Genomic DNA, 19,935 nt, shown 5'->3' on the forward strand with positions numbered 1-19,935 from the left:
AATTGGATTCCCAGGTGGTCAGATGAGTTCCAGCTTCTATAAAGAAAACCAGATTACATGTTCATGGAGATCATTTTTAGTAGTATTTGATTTTAGGGGATAAAGCAGAACAGAGAACCAAACCCATCCTTTTAATCACCTTTTCACTAGTCTGTAAAGGCTTAAATCATCATTTCATTGTAGAATAACAAGTATCTGAAACCAGATGGTAATATATGTTGTCACAGCAGTAACTGCTATAGGCTTAAAATTCCTATAGTTGCAGAAAAATGAGTCTGCAGTATATAAAATTTCAGTTAAGGTGCTTGACCTTCAGATTTTCTAATCTTAAATTTTTCTGCATTGTAATAAGCACTGTAATGTTTCATGTACTGAATATTATGTAAGGACCACGGTGATTACAAAATTAAATTTTACAGTTTCTGTAACAATAATAGAACTAGATATCTAAGCAATTTGAGCAAGATAGATACTGAAACTTAAACTGTGTTCTTTATGTATTTTTTTTTCCATTTCTAATTAAGGTATATGGTAAAACAATTGATGGACAGCAGACCATTATTGCATGCATAGAAAGCCATCAGTTCCAAGCAAAAAATTTTTGGTAAGTTTCTGTATGGATACAAATACAGCAAACTAACTGCACTAGTACCATTACACTGGTAAGTCTTAGTTCAGAGAAGGAGGTGCGTACACATCTTGCATGTGACTTTTTTTCTCCCTCCACCCCAAGTCTTTCTGCCAAAACTATGTAGAAGTCTCTTCCTGTGTGGTGACTAAAATGTCAGACTGCACGTCTTCATCTCCTTTGCAGAACTTTGGGAGCTTCGTAAAATTCCTTATGACTCGTTCAGTTTATCACGCCAGCACCAATACCTACGCCTGTGTTCCGTAATACAATTGATTCTGCTTGTGTTGCTTCCTTTGTGACTGACAGAATAAAAACAGCTTCTTCTAGCTTTCATGTCTCAGAGAAAGAAGGTGACCAACGACAAATTTCCTGTAGGACTTGAATCATTAATTTTTGGGTGAGGTAGATAAAGGTGATCTTGGATGAAATGAACTCTTATAAACTGCAGCTTGATTTTTTTTTTCTTTTTTCTGTACTCGGTTGAAAGATGTTTTCCACAGTCAGGAGTGAACTTTGGATAGGTCCTTGCACAAAACTGGCCAGAGTTGAGATAAATATCACAGTATTGGAGTTGGGTTAAGGAAGTATCTCCTAAAGATAGCTAATATATGCAGTTGTCTGAAGAAATAAATTTCATTATTATTTTATTTGTTATTTCGCATCTGAATGAAATTATATTTAGTAATCCCACGGGTATTGAATGGAAGTGCAGAAATTCTTGTTTTCTGGTGCTGAAGGTGAATATTACATATGCATAGTAATTTCAGCATGTGTCTGTATCAGCTAAATAATTTTCCCAGTATACTGTTCCATAGATTTTAATTGAATTTGCGCACTTAATAAATAATTTCTCCTACTGACTTAAATTTGGCTAGTTAAGTCTGCACGTTTTACATCAATATTAAAAGTAACTTGAAATAAACAGTCTTTAAAGAAGAGGAACAGATAGGCAACAACCTCTTTTAGATAGAGAAAATATTTCTTGAAAACTTTCTTTAATAAAGTTACAGTCGGACATCTATGGGTAAATATTGAACACGTTTCTAGAGTTTTACAGGGGGAAAGTCAGATCCTAATTCTCATTCTTAGCAAGTTTCAATAAACATATATTGGTTTGGGGAATTTGGGAATGGAGGAATGGATTCAAAGTTAACAAGGCTCTTCAGTTATCCAGCTGTATGTCTGGATATCCAGCCCAAGCCACAGCCAGTATTTATTGTCAAGGTATCCCAGCTTTTTAGGCATTTGGAAGGCTGGCAGCCTACCCTGAAAGCAAGTTTGTTGGGTGATAGAAAACCAATACATGCCAAAGAAAAATGTTCTATGAATTTCTGAAATACTATCAACACAGTAGGATAGATAGTTTATTAAAGAATGTGAAAGAAAAGGAAGGACAGTCAGTCTCTTACAAAACATCTTAAGTCAGCAGAGGTAAATAAAGTAATGACATGTTGTTTTTAACTTAGAGCATTTCCTACAGAAGGATCCTTCCGAACTTGAACTCTTTTCTTGGAATAGCATCTTAAGGACAAAAAGATATCCCAGAGTGGAAACACTGTGGTCGTCTTAACTTCAAGGACCATAAAGAGACTAAGAAGCAAACAAATCCGTTAGCTAGCCATCGAATCCCATGCATCTAAAAACTAATATTGTGCCCAAAATGTAGTTCAGCATGTAAGCTTTCTTATAGCTAATGGGTCAGTCTTAAGGCTACCAGTAATATTAGTGTCACTGAGTTGGGTAACCCTTTCAGTTTTCTCAGAGATGACAAACAAGCTTCTCAATTGCCTTAGTCTGAATTTTCAGTGATAATCTATAATTTGGATATTGTCTGAAATAATAACCAATGGCTTTATAATTGAGTTAATGTTGTTAGTATCTAAGATGTGTCAATATAGATGTATTAGTAAGTGTTAATCTTAAAGTCTTTATCTCTCTTTCTCCCCTCGTTGAATGCACTGAAATCTACACCTAACATTAGTAGGATTGGAACTCATAGTATCAACTTCCTTTCATCCTTTAAGTGCAAAGAAGAAACTGAGAGACAGCTGCAGTGCATTCTTAATATAGCTGTAATGTACTAACTTTCTAATCCATTAACCTTATAACTAAATAAGAAAATGTCTAGTCTACAGGAAAGAAATCAGGTGAAACTACAATCTCCCCATACTGTTTTCCAGATGTTTGAAACTCCCTTTAGGCAATTTGGCAAGGATATTGAATTTGTGGAAGGAAATTGGAAGGAAATAGTTGTCCTCAAACAGACATGCTAGAAGAGCTAAAAGGCCTAGTTACAACGCAGCATAGCGGAAAGTCTTGCTGATTTCATGTTCCTTCCATTCAAGTTTTTCATGTGAAGTGTGACTTCAGCTGATGCAGCAAGTTGTCCAGGTCCCAGAAACAAAATATTGACTATATACACCTAATTAATAATAAAGGAGGGAAAGAACATTGTAGGCTTTAGGTATTTTCAGAAGTTAAGTCCTGCTGTTAAAAGGTTCTTACTAATAAATCTACTTGGTCCACATCCAAAGCTGAGGGTAAATATTTTGGGAAACTTCTCTTCCTGACTGATTACGGGGCTGAATCTTTAGGGAAAGATTTTGTGCATGTGGACAGCATATTTAATTCTCCATTTTTCTTTGATTATTAGATGTATGTTGGTTTTTGCTTTTTTTTTTTTCTTAACCTGTAGGGTGACATCTGCTTTCTATTTTATTTTCTTAAAGGAATGGGCGTTGGAGGTCAGAATGGAAGTTTACAATCACCCCTTCAACCACTCAAGTGGCTGGCATCTTGAAAATTCAGGTATGCTTATCTTAAATTGTGTCCTGATCAGCAAAGTCTCCGGTTATTATCAAGGGAGACTCAGGCCAGTGTATTAAGTATTCTAAGAGAATCTGGGGACCCAATAAGCAAAGCAGACATGCCCATTCAGTTAAGTGTTAATGACTTAATTGCATATTTACTTAATCCTTACGAATACAAAATACATGTTTAATGTAATGATTCAGAAGACTTCAGACAGTGTAATCACCTTAGCTAGGCATATACGTCTTTTCTGTTTCTTGAATTTGCCGTGGCACAAGCCTTTCCTAAGGGTAGACCCTTTCTGAAGTAGAACTTTTTTCTTTTTAACTGATAATAGCAGGTTTTCTTCATGATGCCCACCCTGTTGTTCAGAAAGGTGGTAACTTTTGGTTTCAGTTATTCTGCCATCTGGAATTTTTGAATATAGGTCTCCTTCATTCCAAATTTGGCCTTCCTGTTGGCCTTAGGGCATTCAGAAAAGAGATACTGTCCAAGCAGGAATGCAGAAATCCTTGAGACCAAAGGAAGTCTGGCTGTCATGTGGTAGGTGGGGGACTTGACGTCCTGGGTTGGTTCCCTGGAATGTCTGCACATATTTTGCAGGAGTTTATTAAAACAATTCTGGGATCTGGAACTAGAATGTCAGTGCAGTCTGGCTTTCAGTGTAGTACCTTACTATTTTTTTACAAGACACTGAGTCAGGTTCCCTTTTCCTGCTCTTTTTGTGTCCCTGTGAGTTTTGCAGTTCCTTACTGCTCAGTCACTTGACTTCAGGAAGATGCAATGGAATGTCTTTCTAGCCATAGCCTAAGGTTTAGGATGTTATTTTAGGATGTGGTAGATGTGTTCAGGTCCACCCAAGCAGGGGGCCTGGATCTGGTTTCCCATTCTGGGGCAAATTCTGTAACAACTGCAATGATAGTCAAAATGTGGACAGCCATTCTTACATTATCAGATAAAGATGGTCATGGTGAGCACCCTAAATAACTTCTAGGCTTCTCAGGACTTTGGGAAAATCCAAGTAAACTATCGCTTAAATACAACTTCAGCAAAACAGGCGTTTTCTCCACAACATGTACTTTTGGTTAAATGTCTTAAGTGATTTTTTTACAGAACAAGCAGGCAGGTGTCTACCTAATTCTGGAAAAGTTAGGCCAGTAGCCTAGAAAATAGCCTGAAAAGGAAATTTAGTTAGGTTTTAATCAGCATCTGAATTTGGGCACCAGCTAATTTTGTCTTTTATTACTATTACACAGATTTAATCGAGGCATTATTTACATTCATTAAATGTTTTGGGGAGTGATGAGAAATTTTCCTTTTTTTGCTTGTATATCATCAAGGAGTTTTGAACTCTGTTTCAAATTTTTAGAAATGGTGTAAAACTTCTTTCACATATGTGGGAGTGCTTCCCCTTCTCCCCCTCCAAACAAACAAAAAAAGGTGCTTTGATTTTTTTTTTTTTAAGGAGCAAAGTAATTTTCTAGAATATGAACTCAACTACAACATTAGTGAAATTTCAGAGGACTGAAATTTCAGCGTTATTTGCAGAGTCTTTATGACAGCAATATGGCCATTGCGCTGTTTCTGATAAGACCTTTTATGAATATGTTGGGGAAAGTTCCAGCATCACCTGCTGTCTTCAGGTGTCTTCAGTATTTTTAAGGTCATTTGCACAATTTCTTCCTTTTTAAAAATTCTATGAATAAATTCTAATACAGAAGATTCTCAGCTGTCTTAATCTCTTCCTTTCTTTAATTTTCTTTTAATTATATGTAAGGGGAAAACTGAACAGCCGTGTCATTTACTAAAACTATGTCCCTGTGGTGCTTGACATGCTCCACCTGTGCATGGAAAACAACTGATAAGTGTACTCGTTACTAATTTTATCTTTTAGATAATTTGTTATTCTCATCCCTCCTTAGTTAACCTTTCCAAGAGGTTCTGTTCATAAACATCATCCTTCTTGTAGTCTTCTGAACCCAGACCTAGCATTCTAGAAGGATGTCAGCAGTGAGGTATAGTACAGAACAGTTACTTCTCATATTTTGTATAAGATACAACACATCCCAGAATTAGATTTGACTCTTCATCCCTGTTAAGTTTTTAGGCCTGAGTGTTTGCCAAGAATGTCACCCAGTGAGACAGATGTTTGTGCTGATGTTGGCCTCAGAGTACAGGGGAGCTTTGGGCCCCCTGCAGTGGATTGTGATGGAGAAAGGGGGAGATTTATACTTCTCTGGGTTCTGCTGTTTCATTGGGAGGTCTCAGAATTTGGCACTGAGTAAGCACTTCTCATCTTTTAGGAGGTGGATTGAAAGTTTCACCCAATAGTGTTCAATTTGAAAACAAGCTTATTTTATGGTTAGGATGATGCCTTTTGTTGAAGAACAAGTATTTGACAATAAGCAAAATAATAATATAAGATATATCATAGGAAATAATGTTTTTCTCATATAGGAAACATTTCCTTAGGTATATCTGTCTTACTCTGTGTCATGTTTTCTTTATTGTTGTTTATAAAATTGAGGGTTTCTTGTATCGTGATCCTAATATATATGAAATTGTTGTATTTTGCCTTAGTCTCCATATTAAAATGTTATCATGCCTAATAGGGTGAGACACAAATGCCTCAGCTCGTCATAGCATCAGCTATGTTAACTGTGTTGACTTTATCAAAATTGTAGAAAATCTTTAAAGATACCTGTTTAAATGTCAATGAGCTACATAACTCTTCTGTGTCAGTTATTTTGAATGATTACATGTAACTTTATATCTGCTTCCCATTTTTTAAGTTTTCCAACAGTTGCATTAGAAACTGAATGTTTTCAGATCCTTACCAACTGAATTTGAAAGTACTAAATTGTCTTGGGTAGAGTTTTACTGTTTTTCTCCTGCAAAATAATCAAGGAAGCTGTTTTGTAGATAATAATGTTTCAAGAGTAAGTAGATTTCATTCTGCTTTGCTACCTAACCTTGTCACACCTTGTCCTAAAGAGCTCCTTTGTCTAGATAAATACCATCTTTTGTTATGAGTCATATCTAAGAGATGAAAATATCAAAACCAGGCAGTTCTAGAAAGGGAAGCTTAATGTTGCACTGTCCTTAGGAAACAGTTTGGATGAAGAAAAAACCAGCTTCACAGTATCCTGAAGCCTTGCCTCAACTATTCTCACTTTAAATATGACTTCACTATTGCAAGAGTTTCTAGTAAGATCACATAAATAGTATGTTGTTGTCTTTATGATGTTAATCAAAACCTTGGTTTAGTGGTGGACTCACCAGTGTTAGGTTTATGGTTGGACTCAATGATCTTAAAGGTGTTTTCCAACCTGTGCGATTCTATGGTTCTATAATTCTAAACTTCTTTGCATGGAATACTGCATAAGGCACATCAGCACAAAAATGTTTCCAGAGTAGCTTCTTTACTATTCCCCCTCAAAAATATTTGGTTATCCTAATTGGTTTTGTTGTTCTGTAACATTTTATGTGTGTTTCTGTTTGATTTGTGTGTTTGTTGTTATGATAAATACTACAACACTTTGATTTTCCTGTCTGTTGTTGGTCTGTAATATTTAATATGAGTTTCTTTGTTTAATTTTCTGCAGGTTCACTATTATGAAGATGGTAATGTTCAGCTGGTGAGCCATAAAGACATACAAGATTCTCTAACAGTGTCTGTAAGTGAACTTTAAAGACCTTAGCGTGTATATTGAAATGACTTCCTAATCTAAAAAGAGAAGTAAGCTTAAAAAAAACCATAGAAGTTTGGAGGCTAGTTTGCTCTTCTGCATCAATGGGAATTAATGTTCTAATTTATAAATACTTTGTATGTAATATTTACTAATTTTGCCTAACATGTAGTTACTGTTAAAAAAAATTAAAAAAAAAATAATGTATGCTTGTGTGTGGCTTATATATAAGCTAAATTAACTTTGATTGTAAAGCTTTAATTAGCTTGCTGTCAGTCTTTCTGCAATTCTGTTGTATTTAAACTTTGGTCTGCAAAGTGACCGATAGTATTAATTTTTTAATATGGAGGAGGTTTGAGTTATAACAACCCACTTCAGTACAATCTGTAGGAGGTTGCCTCCTTTGCTCACTGGGAAAAGACCAGTATGCTAAAAATAGTAAACAAATGCTACCAGTTGAGAAGCAGTAGTGGATATTCTCCCTTCATTTCCACCCTGTCTGTAACTGGTGCTGTCAGCCTCTTGCTTTTCTATATAAAAAGCCCTTTCAGAGATGCTTTGGCTTGAGAAGCATAACACACGTTATATTAAAGCATACTTTTTTTTTCAACTTCTTTCCAAATGGATCAGTATAGTAATGAGGAGTAGACTATAGAAATAAAAATTGCCTGGGAATAGTACCAGGAGTATCTTTTCAGAGTTGGTAATGTTGCATTGTGAACTACTACTACTTTTGAAATAATGCTCCTTTCCCCTAATGGAGACTGTGTTTATAAACAGTAAGACTTTCTGTTGGAGTGTTCTTTAATAAAACTTAAGCCAGTATAGTTAAACTGGCAAAGGGCAATCGTAAAAGTGAATAGTAGAAGTATTTTAATGATAATGACTAGTAGTGACCAATTTGGCTCAAAAGCTGAATTCATCAATAAAGAACATTGTTTGTTAATATAAAGCAAGGCTTGTTGGCTTTTCAGTTGCAGTAGCACTATAAAGAATGGGTGAGTGTGGTGCCAACTGATAACGCTTCTGGAGCTGTAGATATAAAATTACTTTTGACCCCCTAAGCAAAGGGATCTGTTTAGTCTTTCATTCAACTAGGAGTTGCTTCAGAGAAGATTATGTGGAAGAAGTTCTCCTTTCAATAGCTTTTGCTTCACTTTCTATGGGGAAGAAACTTAATCCTGTTCCGCAATTTAGTAAAGCAGCAGAAGACCGATGAATAGAAAAATATCTTTTACATAACTTTCCTACCTCCTGCTAGTACAAAAGCAAGTATGCTGCTGGTTAACAATTTTTAGCCTTAGCTTTGAGCTTGATAGAGGGCAGAGGCTGTACAGGTTCTTATTTCCCACAGAAGGAATGGTAGGTAGATTAAAAGGAGCCCCAACGACTCCTCTCCTGTTGTCAGCAGAGAAGCAATTTTGACACAACTGAAATAAATGACTGAAGAGTTCTCTAGTTGCTAGAGCTGTGAATAATTTTCATGAACGTTACTTTCTTAGCCCTAATTTCTCTCTTAGCCAAATAAGACCTCATACCCCTGAATTCTTCCTCTCAACAGCAGGGCCTTTGAAATCATTGCTTCAGTTCATTGAAAAGTCAAAACCCTTTTGTTGTTCTGCTTGGCCTCTGCCTCCTCCTTCATCTCTTTCTGCGGTGTCCTGAAGCACTTTCACAGCTGCTAGCTGCAGTTTCACTGAAACTTTGAACCAGTTGTTGAAGCTGCCATAGCCTTCTCCCACTCCTTGCTTTTGTAGAAACAAGGGATCATGTGGGGCAAGAACACTCCAATCTTTAAACAGCTTCTGCAGAAGCACCCTTAGGAATGTCTCCAACACCTGGTTGGAGGTTTTGAAATTCATGAGCCCTCACTTTCTTATTGAGACTTCTTTCAAGCACTTCAGCTAACTTTTCTCCGGATTGACTGATGGGTCATTTTTTATTTTTCAAACAAACACATGCTTGCAGATTTAAGGATGAGGCCCAAAGCAAAGAAACTGTTTATCAGCCATGATGACATTTTGACATTGTGGTGTATTGCACCCTCATTTTTGCAAGATGTACTTGGTGATGTTTTTTGAAAACCAGGTATATAAAGTCAGTGTTTGCCTCAGCATAGTTGCTACATTCAGAATGTTTAGAGGTGAATAAATTTGGTTTGGGTTTTTTTGGTTGTATTCTGCATACTTCCAGGTTAGCAGGTGTTCTTTAAGTTTTTCTGAATTTGCACTGGAAATTTAATATTGATAATATTTAATATCCATACTCTGCATGTTTGAGAGACTTGTCTGTGTGTGCATTGTCATATTTCCAAATGCTGTTCTGTTCCATATGTCTTTTTATCATACCATTGAATTTGTAATCAAAATATTTTAAGGAGCTCCATGGTAATCTTTATACTTGTTGCAGTTGGACTGGTTTTGGTTTTTTAATATAATAATAATATAAATATAATAATAATGTGGCATGTGCCTTTTGGGTTTGTTTTGCTCATTTTTTGTTTAGCCACTAAATGGTCATGTGTTCTCATGGAATCTACCTGACATCTCTCATAACTAAAGGAAAATACATAGTTCAGCAGGTCATAGAATCATGCTGTACATGAGACCTAATTCAAATGTTCTTTTTCTAGAATGAAGCCCAGACAGCGAAGGAATTTATAAAAATTGTAGAGGCTGCAGAAAATGAATATCAGGTATGTTGGAAACACACATTATATCCTTACTCACGTGTATAACGTTACCATATACTTAACCAAAGCTAGTATTCTACAATTAGTAAGCTTTTGATATTAAGATAATGTGGTTCCATATAAATATAAATAGATTACATGCTGCTATTAACTGTATCCTCCCTTTCCATGCCTTCTGGTGATTGGACTCACCTAATTAATGTTACATTAGAAGTTGGTTTGGTTTTTTTTTGAGAGCAAAAAGTCCCTGGTGTGATCAAATATCAGCCATTCGTATCTCTTTTAGTATTCGTGCATTCCTTAAGTGGAATTTTTGTACAGATTCTGTTCAGAGGCTACTCGGTTAGACGGCTTTGCTAAATATGACTATAAGCATTCATTTCAATTAGTCATTTTAAAGTTAGAAAAGTATAACTGTTCTAGATATCCTCTGTAGAAGTGGATTCATATTCATTTAGATCTTACACATAAGGTGAATTTCAGACACCGTGTTCTGTCAGGTTTTTTTTAAAAAAAATGCTGTTTAATAAAAATTTACCAAGTATGTATCGTATGTATTATATTCAAGCTCATACGATGTTGTGCACTGACTGTACCATCCCCGCAGAAAAAACAGTGGAAGACTCTGGTGTGTGAAATTAATGATGTATGAGCTAACTCCAGTCAGCACTGTATTCATGCTGCTGGTTAAGCACGCTGTGGTTTGCTGAAACACCTAGGCTACGGTCAGGTTTATTGCAGCTGTCTCACTAATTTTCTTCACAGAGTTTCCATCTATATCCAACAGCTTTCCTTCAAAAAATATTTTAATTTGGCATATTTTTATTAAAGCTGTTTAAGGGGCAATAGACTACTCAATCATTTAACCTTTTACATAACATCCTAATTTTGTTCTTCATGTGTCTTTGTTTTGTGTGACTGTGTTTAACAGACTGCTATCAGTGAGAATTATCAGACTATGTCGGACACTACTTTCAAGGCCTTACGTCGACAATTGCCAGTTACCCGCACCAAGATTGACTGGAACAAGATCCTTAGCTATAAGATTGGAAAAGAGATGCAGAATGCTTAAAGTGAACATTGCATGACTGGATCATTTTAGTGTCCTTGTATACAAATAAAAATTATTACAAAAAGTATTTGGAACTGTCAAATCACCCAGTCAGCATGGGCTTTTGCCATTGAAAATCACTGTAAGTAGTTTGGTTAGAGCACAAAGCTTAGCTAATTGACTTCTTTCCTTTTGCTTTCTTTTCAGAGGGTTGCAACTTCAGTATAGCTGAATATCTTCCTTTAGAGTTTCTGTTGTACCTTTATTTTTTTATAATGAAGAGACCATGCCTTTAGTTTTCAATTACACATTAAGAACAGTTCGAAAAATATTTTTGCATATGATAACCCGTTCTCTTGCTTTCATGTGAAATGGACAACTTCCAAAATTTGCTGGATTCCTTGTGGAGATCAGTAACGTGCATTTCTAGGTCAAGGTCAACATGGAGTTAGCCATAGGTGCTGTTTTTGAAATCATCTATCCTTTCATTGTATGTAAAATTGAGAAAAGCATTTTATCTATCATTTAAACCTTTCAGAATACTTATTTAGATCGCTCCATGGTAACTAAATTTGAAAAAAAGGCCAAGATCTAACACTGTTTTAAGATTTTGAAATTAAGTAAAAGTACTTATTTCAGAAATGCATTTAATGCTTTGTTCCTGACGATTACTTAAATGAGCTTAAACTCCATCTGCCCTTGTTTATTATAAAGCCACAAATGTATTATAACAAGGCATATTGTAATATATATAATCCTGTACTCATTACTATGTCTGTCAGTTTATTTTTTTTCTTAGATTGAAATGTACTAAAATTCAATGTGACATTAAAATGCAAATTTTCTATTTATTTGAGTATCAGATTGCTTCCTGATATAGCCTATTTTTGATGTTTCTATTTTTTTTTTTAATACCACTTTAAACAGCCACAAACTTGTGGCCTCTTGGCTATTCTCAGTGTATTTGGAGATTGATGTAGTATCATCATCTGTTGTTTCCATCTGCATTTAAGAAACATCTACATATGGAAGTCTACTTAAAGCAGGTATCTTTTAGCTTCATATTGGCTACAGAGGATGGAGGAAATTACATGACCAAAAATAGCACATTTGTCTGAATGTGAAGAATACTTTCTCTGTGTGATATATCTTGTATTGAAAATGGCCATCGGGTATCTAAATACACAGTCTTCAGTACAAATGCTGTATAACACTTCTGTGAAATGCATAGATTTCATTTTAAAGTGGATGAAAACCTGTTTTAAAATATGCTACCTAATTATATGCTTATGACAGAAAATTAAACAGCTCCTTTTTTTGGAATGCAGGTATTAATGCACACTCCTAAACCAGTAAAGCTTACGCAAAGGTTTCACATCTTTGTTTACAGCATGATCCAATTAATTACCTTAAACTGTTAAGTTACAGCATAGCAAGAGAAAGAGTGTAGACTTGTACTGAGTATGAAAATGTACACGCAAAGTAGTTTACTCTTTGAATTGTAATAGCAATACCCCTGTATTCTGTTCTTCAGTGCTCTCTCATAAAGGGGTATGGAATTAACTGAAGTTCTTGAAATTGCTGCTACTTTACAGTACTAAACTGTACAGTAGAAGAGTGGGATTTGTTCTACCACAGTCTTCCTGGAGAGTTGCCCTCTTAATTGTCTTTGTACATCAGCTATTGAACCATGTTGTTCTTGAAAAGAAGGCTTATAAAAGCTGTATGTGAGCTAATAACAGATGCCGAGTCACTGTCAAGTCAGTCTGTCAATCTTAACTAAGATCTAAATACAAACTTTGGTGGAAGAATTTCTTTAACGTATTTAAGAACAAGCTTAAAAAATAAAAGACAGTGAACGGACACTTAGGAGAACTGTTAATGGGCAACAACGGTGCAAATAACTTTTCTAGCTGTTAGAATATTGCGTATGACCGGAATCAGCACTGGCTAAAAGTCAGAATGCTATTTTTCTTACCTGAAATAAAAAGATAATTTTAAATATATTCCTAATAAAGAGGTATTTTACTGTGAAGTACTCTATTGCTGTGTTTCCCTCTCTGTTTATTCAGTCCTGTGATTCCTTATCTTCAAAGAATGGCATCTTACAGGTTCAATTCTACCAGTAGGGTGAAATAAGTAGATCTGTATTACTTACATTTTTTTTCCTGTTGTGATAATTTTTAGTCTGTGAGATAATTTTACACCTTGAACATCAAATTTATTAAGTTATAGCTTCAATAAAGCAATTTATAAGTAAGTCACTATTCTGTTACTTTTCCAAAATGGTATGCTGTGTCATAATTAGGGGTAATGACTCCCCAGATGAAGCTGACCTGAGTATCAGCTGAGGCACATGGCACGCTTGGAGTTCTTGATTTTCCTCAAAAGTTCGGATGTCACTTGCCCTTTTTTTGTTTCTACCCTTACCCCTTTTAAATTGGAGAACTTCAGAGCTTGCTCAGTAGGCTTTAGGGAATTTTGTGTAGGTAAAGCACTTTTCTCTGAGAAATTTTGCTGTGGCAGTTGTCTTAATGTGAATTACTATTTGTTTATATTCTATTTTTAAATATAAAGATAAGCTTTGTATCGTGGAATGTTGATGTACTAGACATTATGGCTTGTAATATGGACTTGTAAAATGCTTGTGTTTATGAAGTGTATTACATCTTATGCATCTCAGTGTCCCTTTATCCAAAGGGATTTTAAATTTAATGCAAGTAAGCAATTGTTCTTTCTGAACATCTGCAACAGGAGTGACAATTCTGCTTTCAGTTTCTCCTGAGCAGCCCCGTTTTTGTATCTCTCTCTTAATTCGTGCTGCAGGTAGAATGGAACTTTGTAATCATTGTAATTTTGGTTACATCACTACTGCTTCCGATGTTGGAGATGCTGAAAGCAATTCTAATGGGTGGTTCAGTTGGGAAGGCTGCAACGCAGTTTGTTAGTGAATGCTCCTTCAGCCCAGGGTTACAAGTACGGTATGAGACCGAGCATCCCAATAGGTGTGCTCTCTCTAAGGGGCAGCTCCAGCCGCATCTACGGCAGTGATGTCGTCGGTGCAGTTTGGGAGTAAATCCCTCCTTTCAGGCAGCTTGAAACCACCTGTGTGTTGAGGATGGCTGGAGGATCAGACTAAACCTGGCCTTCAAATTTCCAGACTGTATATACTGTAGGTACAGAGGCTGAACATCAGCTCTTTGATTCTATGGATTCACTCCGATCGTACGGAATTGCTTGCTGACACAGACGTAGCTTCTGCTGCATTTGTTTACTGGAAAGACTGAAACCGTTCTTCCTCTGATGCAACTGTAAACTAGGTTTAGATTAAACTTAGTTTGTTCCTAACCTTGGAAGTGTCAATTTTTGTGTGACAGTGTTCTGGTGTTTTTTTGGAAAGGGGAAAATTTTGCATCGGATTTAAACAAAAATTTTAGCTTTCCACAGCTAAAAGAAAGGAACTGTGAATGTGTACTTATGTACTTTATTTCTTCTGTGAAAATGAATGCTTAATATTCAGTAGGATTTCTTATTAGCAATATTTCCCTCTGCTATTGTGCTTGGCTTACCTGTAAGAGGTGTTGCTCAGCAGGATATTATCCACATGCTCATCGCAAGAGAGGACAAGAGCAGTAATTGTTGCCTTGAAAGATAATATTCTGTAAACACATTTAGATTTTTCTGTGCATCTTTTCCTTGCCAATCAATAAAGTTGTGCAGGGGGAAAAATCTGTTAGGTTTATTCCTCGTAAGTCAAGAGGAGCATGTAGGGACTTCTGCCCGACAGCTGTAGTTTGAAATAACTTCAGCTCTGAAACAACGTCCAGCTGACAGGGTTGTAAATGTGCCTGCTAAAGTAGGATGGGGTTGGTTGGTTTGGGGGGACACCGCCACATGCTAACAGTGACCTGTAGCAAACACTAATTTCAGCTTTGTATCTAAATGTGTTTAATATTTTTCAGTGCCAAGTGTGCACTGAGTTATGGCTACTGTAGGTGTTGGTGAATGTCCAAACTGAAGTTGGAGTTACCCCCAAGATTATTTCAGAAATCCCGTAGGAACAATAATGCCGAAAGCTGAGTGACAGCTTTGGCACGCTATGAATGCAAGACAAGCAGCATTGCGAGCAGGGGTTCAGAAAAAATTACGATCTCTTTCTTAGCAAGTAAAAATGTCCTCAGAGGGATTGCCAGTTACCGTGCAGCAGCCTGGTAAGACTGAAGTTACCTCTCGTGGTACACCAGGAACCTGGGCTGCTTTCCTCACACGGAGAGAATAGAGTTTTGGTCCCATGAGGTAAAGAGGGGACTCGATCTCGCTGGAGCAAATGTTTTTACAACTGGCTAAATAAAGTGTGTATGAACCTAACTGAAGAATCACAGTCAGCAGCTCTCAAGTGCAGGAAGGACGCTTACCTCTCATTCTCTCGGGCTGCAGTGGATTTAAAATGTTTTCCTTCCTCCTGCTTGAACTGCCTCCCTGCCCCGTGTGGTGGTGTTCTTGGGTCCTGGACAGCGGTGCGTCTTGTCTGGGACTGGGCATATGCTGCAGAGGCTGGGGACTAAAGGTTAGGTGCCCAAAGGCAGAAATGTTCCAATTCTTGCCATGCTGGGAAGGGGCCCAGATTTCCTGGGGTTCCGGATGCCGTCATGCTGCCTTTTCCCAGGTAAGGCACTACATCCAGTGATAACATGAGATGTGTCAGTGAGATTATAAGAGATACAAGAATGTGATCTATTATGATTTCCCTTAAGGAAGAAAGGTGCCACTATCTTATCGATGCTTATCAATACCTGAAGGGCAGGCGTCAAGAGGATGCAGCCAGATTCTTTCAGTGGAGCCCGGCAACAAGCACAGACTGGAACACGGGAAATCGGGGAAGAAGGCTTGGAAAAGGAGTAAACCAATCACAAAATAAAATAAAAGTGTTCAAAAGATTAACTGATTTTTTTTAATACGTTTTCAACTTTGCTGTGACACAGCTAATATATGTACAGGCAACTGGAGTAGAAATCTGAGCTTTCAAGGGTCATTAGCAGTTTTAAACTAAATAGCAGGAAGAAAAATCCGCTTCCTTCTTTCCTCATACGTGACGCTGCATCGTCAAACCAGCTCGCGGATGCTGTGAAACCGGTAAGCTTTGCAAGGCTTTCACTCCACTGTAAAAATAGGAACACGAGGTAGCAAAAACATGACTGGCCAAAAAGGAGTTGTGGTTAAAGGCTCCAAAGTTCCCGTAGCTGATTTCCGAACAATAGCGCTGTTAGAAATATCGAAATCCCCGAATGGAAAGCAAAAGCTCACCTTGTTTTTTATTCCATGGTGTGGCAGGATCAGCTGCATCTTGACCGCACATGGCAGGACAGAGGCTTGTCTGCTCTGAAATAAATTAATGATTATCCTTCCTCTCCGAGTTCTTGCGGGGCTTTAGAATTATTAGTATTACGGTAGATATTAGGAAAAGTTAAATCTTCCTTGCTGGATCTTAACCTCTTTATATCTTCGCTGTGGGCAGCTTGTTCCCATTTTCTTTGCGACGCGCTTTATGTATTTGAAGAGCGTCCCCGGACTGGGTAGCTTTTAGGCTAAAGACTGAATCCAGCAACTCTTAATTTCTACGTGAAATCCAATACTTTTAAGTCATTTGTCTACATCCTGCTTTTTGGTTTCTGTTCACTTTGAGAAGCAAATTGTTTGTTTTTCTCTGCTGATTGTTCATGTTGGTCCTGGGGATGTTGCAGGCTGTTGTGGTACTAATACGCTACTTGGATTTCCTTTTGTTAGAATCTGGCCTGGAATGCTACAGTATTCTCTAGCATTGTCCTCAGCAGCAATTAGAAGATTTCTGTTATAATTTTAAAGCCCATGCTAAATTAAGGAGGGGAAAAAAAAACACCACCACCAACCAACCAGTGCTAGGTACGTGTGCTTGACGTTATCCTTCTCTACTGACAAAGTAGGCACTAGGAGTGTAGGAAAACGAGACCGTTCAGTACCCTAATGATGTGGAGCAGCCAGCAAATGGATTCTGAGCCAAGAGCATCCTGGAATGAAGCGTCAAGGGCTGCTGTGAACTTGTCCAGGGTGATGAGCTGGATCCTTGTGATCTGGGAGGACTGTGCCAGCAGCAGGCAGTTTGTTCAGCTGTACCTCGGAGGCACCGATGTCAGGCAACACTGCGGAGGTGAAACGCGCCACCCTCTCTTGTGCTAGGAAGCACACAATAGGCTTTTTTATCTATCTTTTTTCTATGTGGAGGAAAAGAAAAGGAATCCATGATCAGAGTTGCCGAGGCAGCTTAAGGTAGGAGTCCAGGGGGATAACTTGTCCTGTTCTCAGAAGCACTGAAGTGCATCTCACTTCTCCTGCCATGCGCTGGTGAAGACTGGACAGTAGCTGCTGTAGCGCCCATGCAAGCATTTTCCGTGTGTCCCAACAGTTCTGTGTGTAGGAATAGGTGGTACCCTCCCTCCACGAGGCTAGCCAGCGCCTCTCGTGGAGCATCAGGAATGCCTGTGTCGTTCCAGAGCCCGTGTTAAGTTCCTGTAGGCGTGTACCAAGTATGAAGAGTCCTTGAGCTGTCACAGATGCCGGGAGCCAGCTCAATTGCAGAGGACTAGACCTGAGAGATGCTGCTGAGAAAGTAAATGCCATATGCTGCTGAAGAACTGAAGTGCTGCTCCTGTTCCAGGGCTCTGCTGCAAGGCAAAGGCAGAGGTTGCTACATAGCTGATCCGCCAGGTGCGAGAAGATCTGGAGTTAAGGCGCAAGCAAAAGAATCTGTTAAAGTCAGTAATGAGTAGACGTCATGTCCCAGTTCATTACTAAACTTAGTGAGCCATCATCTTCCATTTAAGAACTTGGCGGCCTCCCCTTAGCTCTCTCAGCTGGACGCTGTGTGCCTCGCAGTCCTACCAGCAGTTGGCGTGACAAGAATTGCTGCCCAAACTGTAGCTGCTGACACAGTGTGGTAGCCCAGTGCCTGGTGTCAAAACACAGATGATGACAAGGCTGAGAAACGGGGCAGGAGCAGATGCAACCTCGGCAATCCCACAAGCAAGGATCATTGTTCTGGAGCTCAGGAGCCAAATGTATCTGGGATATAAGGAATTTGTGCGCGATTTGGATGCTATCTGCTTCCATGGCAGAAGAGGTGCTGCTTGCTCCATCCCCGTCCGCCTGCAGTCAGAGCTGTTCTTATCCTCCGCGGTAGTTGCCAGTCTCAAGCAGCAATAATTATCTGTACGTGACCCCGTGCTGCCACTGCTCAATTGCCTTTGTCTGAATTTCTGGAGATATAAGTAAAATGTAACTGTCAGTGGATTTCTGTGTTTCTACCGATATGGAGCTGCGAAAGATGCTGTGTTGACAAATGATAGGGGAAAATAAACTGTGCTCTGCTAATTGCAGATTTCAGAGGAGAGGAGCTGGGACCTTTTTCTCTCTTAGAAAGTTGGGGGTTTTTTTATTAAATATGGTATCAGTGCTCAGCAAATTATAGAATCATAAAATTTCCTAGGTTGGAAGGGACCTTTCAGATCATCTAGTCCAACCATCAACCTAACTCTGACAAAAACCATCACTAAACCATATCACTAAGCACTATGTCTACACTTTTTTTAAATACTCCCAGGGATGATGATTCAACCCCTTCCCTGGGCAGCCTGTTACGATGCTTAATAACCCTTTCAGTGTAAAAATTTTTCCTAATATCCAGTCTAAACCTCCCCTGGCGCAACTTGAGGCTGTTTCCTCTTGTGCTGTCGCTTCTTACTTGGCAGAAGAGACTGATCCCCACCTGGCTACAGCCTCCTGTCAGGTAGTTGTAGAGAGCGATAAGGTCTCCCCTCAGCCTCCTTTTCTCCAGGCTGAACAACCCCAGCTCCCTCAGCTGCTCCTCACAAGACTTGTGCTCCAGACCCCTCACCAGCTTCACTGCCCTTCTCTGGACCCACTCCAGCACCTCAGTGTCTGTCTTGTAGTGAGGGGCGAGTTTGACCATTCTCAACGTTCGTTTTCCTAAGAAAAAAAAAGGACAAGATACCAAACAGCAAAAAAATTCCATGTCTTCTCCATCCCACAAATGCATCTCCTTTAAAAAAAAAAAAAAAAAAAAAAGCAGCAGATTTACTGTTTGGCTGCAGCCCAAGGCATGGATGTGGGGAGCTGAGCCCTTGTCCTATTCCTCGACCTAAACGAGGGAGGGAGAAGCCAGCGCTGGTTCCCTCCAGGCTTTTCGCCATCTGTCTCTGCCTCCCCGCTTCTCCCACAGCCTTGTTTGCCTCCCGTGACGTCGAGAACATGTGTGGATGCAGATGCCAGACTCCGACTCGCCGAGAACTCTTTTCTTGACCGGGGGCCAACCTCGCAGCTCACGTGATTCCTTTAGGAATCCTAAGCACGTACCACCTTGTACAAATACTGACGTGTCCTGGTCCACCACCTGATTTTTATACAGGATCTTCCTAAAATGCCTCAATGAATGCGTGTGGCCACCTACTTCATAAAAATATGTAAGAGCTACTGAGGGATATTTCCATGGATTAAAACAATAATAAAATAATACATTTCAATGTGCGTTAGCAATGGTGTGTGTGCGGGATGGGGCACTCTGCCCCACACTGACACCTAAGCGTGCTGATGGTCAGGGTGGAATTCCCGTCTCATTTTTGGGGAGAAAAGTCATTTGTTAGGCAAAAAAGCAAAAGAAGAAAACAGGTTTGGGATTTTTTTGTTTTGTTTTGTTTTTTCGGGGTGGGGGGGGAGGGGGTTGGGGGGGTGTGTGGTTCTTTTTTAAGTTTTATTTCAAGCACTACCTGAAAATACTGAAACACTGCCCTGAGTTGCAACAACTATTTGGCAACACCTTTCTTTGCCCCGTCTTTGCATTGACATCTGATTCTTAACTGAGCCAGGTCTAACTCAGTTTTTGTGACTTGTCTTGCAGTTTCAGGCAGCTTGTTGGCTGATTTCCTTGTCAGTAAAGATCTTAAAATGAACTTTCAGGCGCTCTTTCCTCCCTCCCCTACAACTGCCCAGACACGTTCTACGTCACCCCATT

At 38.7% G+C, this 19,935-nt stretch overlaps 1 protein-coding gene across 1 annotated transcript in view; it reads left to right on the top strand.

Moving 5' to 3' along the window:
- CAPZA2 (capping actin protein of muscle Z-line subunit alpha 2) overlaps window positions 1-14,226 on the top strand; it is a 33,753-nt gene extending 19,527 nt beyond the window's left edge. Inside the window, exons 6-10 of the mRNA XM_063323235.1 lie at window positions 525-604; window positions 3,361-3,439; window positions 7,048-7,119; window positions 9,764-9,826; window positions 10,755-14,226. Of these exons, the coding sequence (XP_063179305.1) occupies window positions 525-604; window positions 3,361-3,439; window positions 7,048-7,119; window positions 9,764-9,826; window positions 10,755-10,895 (435 nt within the window). The 3' untranslated portion in view covers window positions 10,896-14,226. The remainder of the gene's footprint in view (window positions 1-524; window positions 605-3,360; window positions 3,440-7,047; window positions 7,120-9,763; window positions 9,827-10,754) is intronic.
- Window positions 14,227-19,935: the final 5,709 nt, after the last annotated feature.

The sequence above is a fragment of the Chroicocephalus ridibundus genome, chromosome 1 (assembly GCF_963924245.1).
Source record: "Chroicocephalus ridibundus chromosome 1, bChrRid1.1, whole genome shotgun sequence".
Classification (NCBI taxonomy): Eukaryota; Metazoa; Chordata; class Aves; order Charadriiformes; family Laridae; genus Chroicocephalus; species Chroicocephalus ridibundus.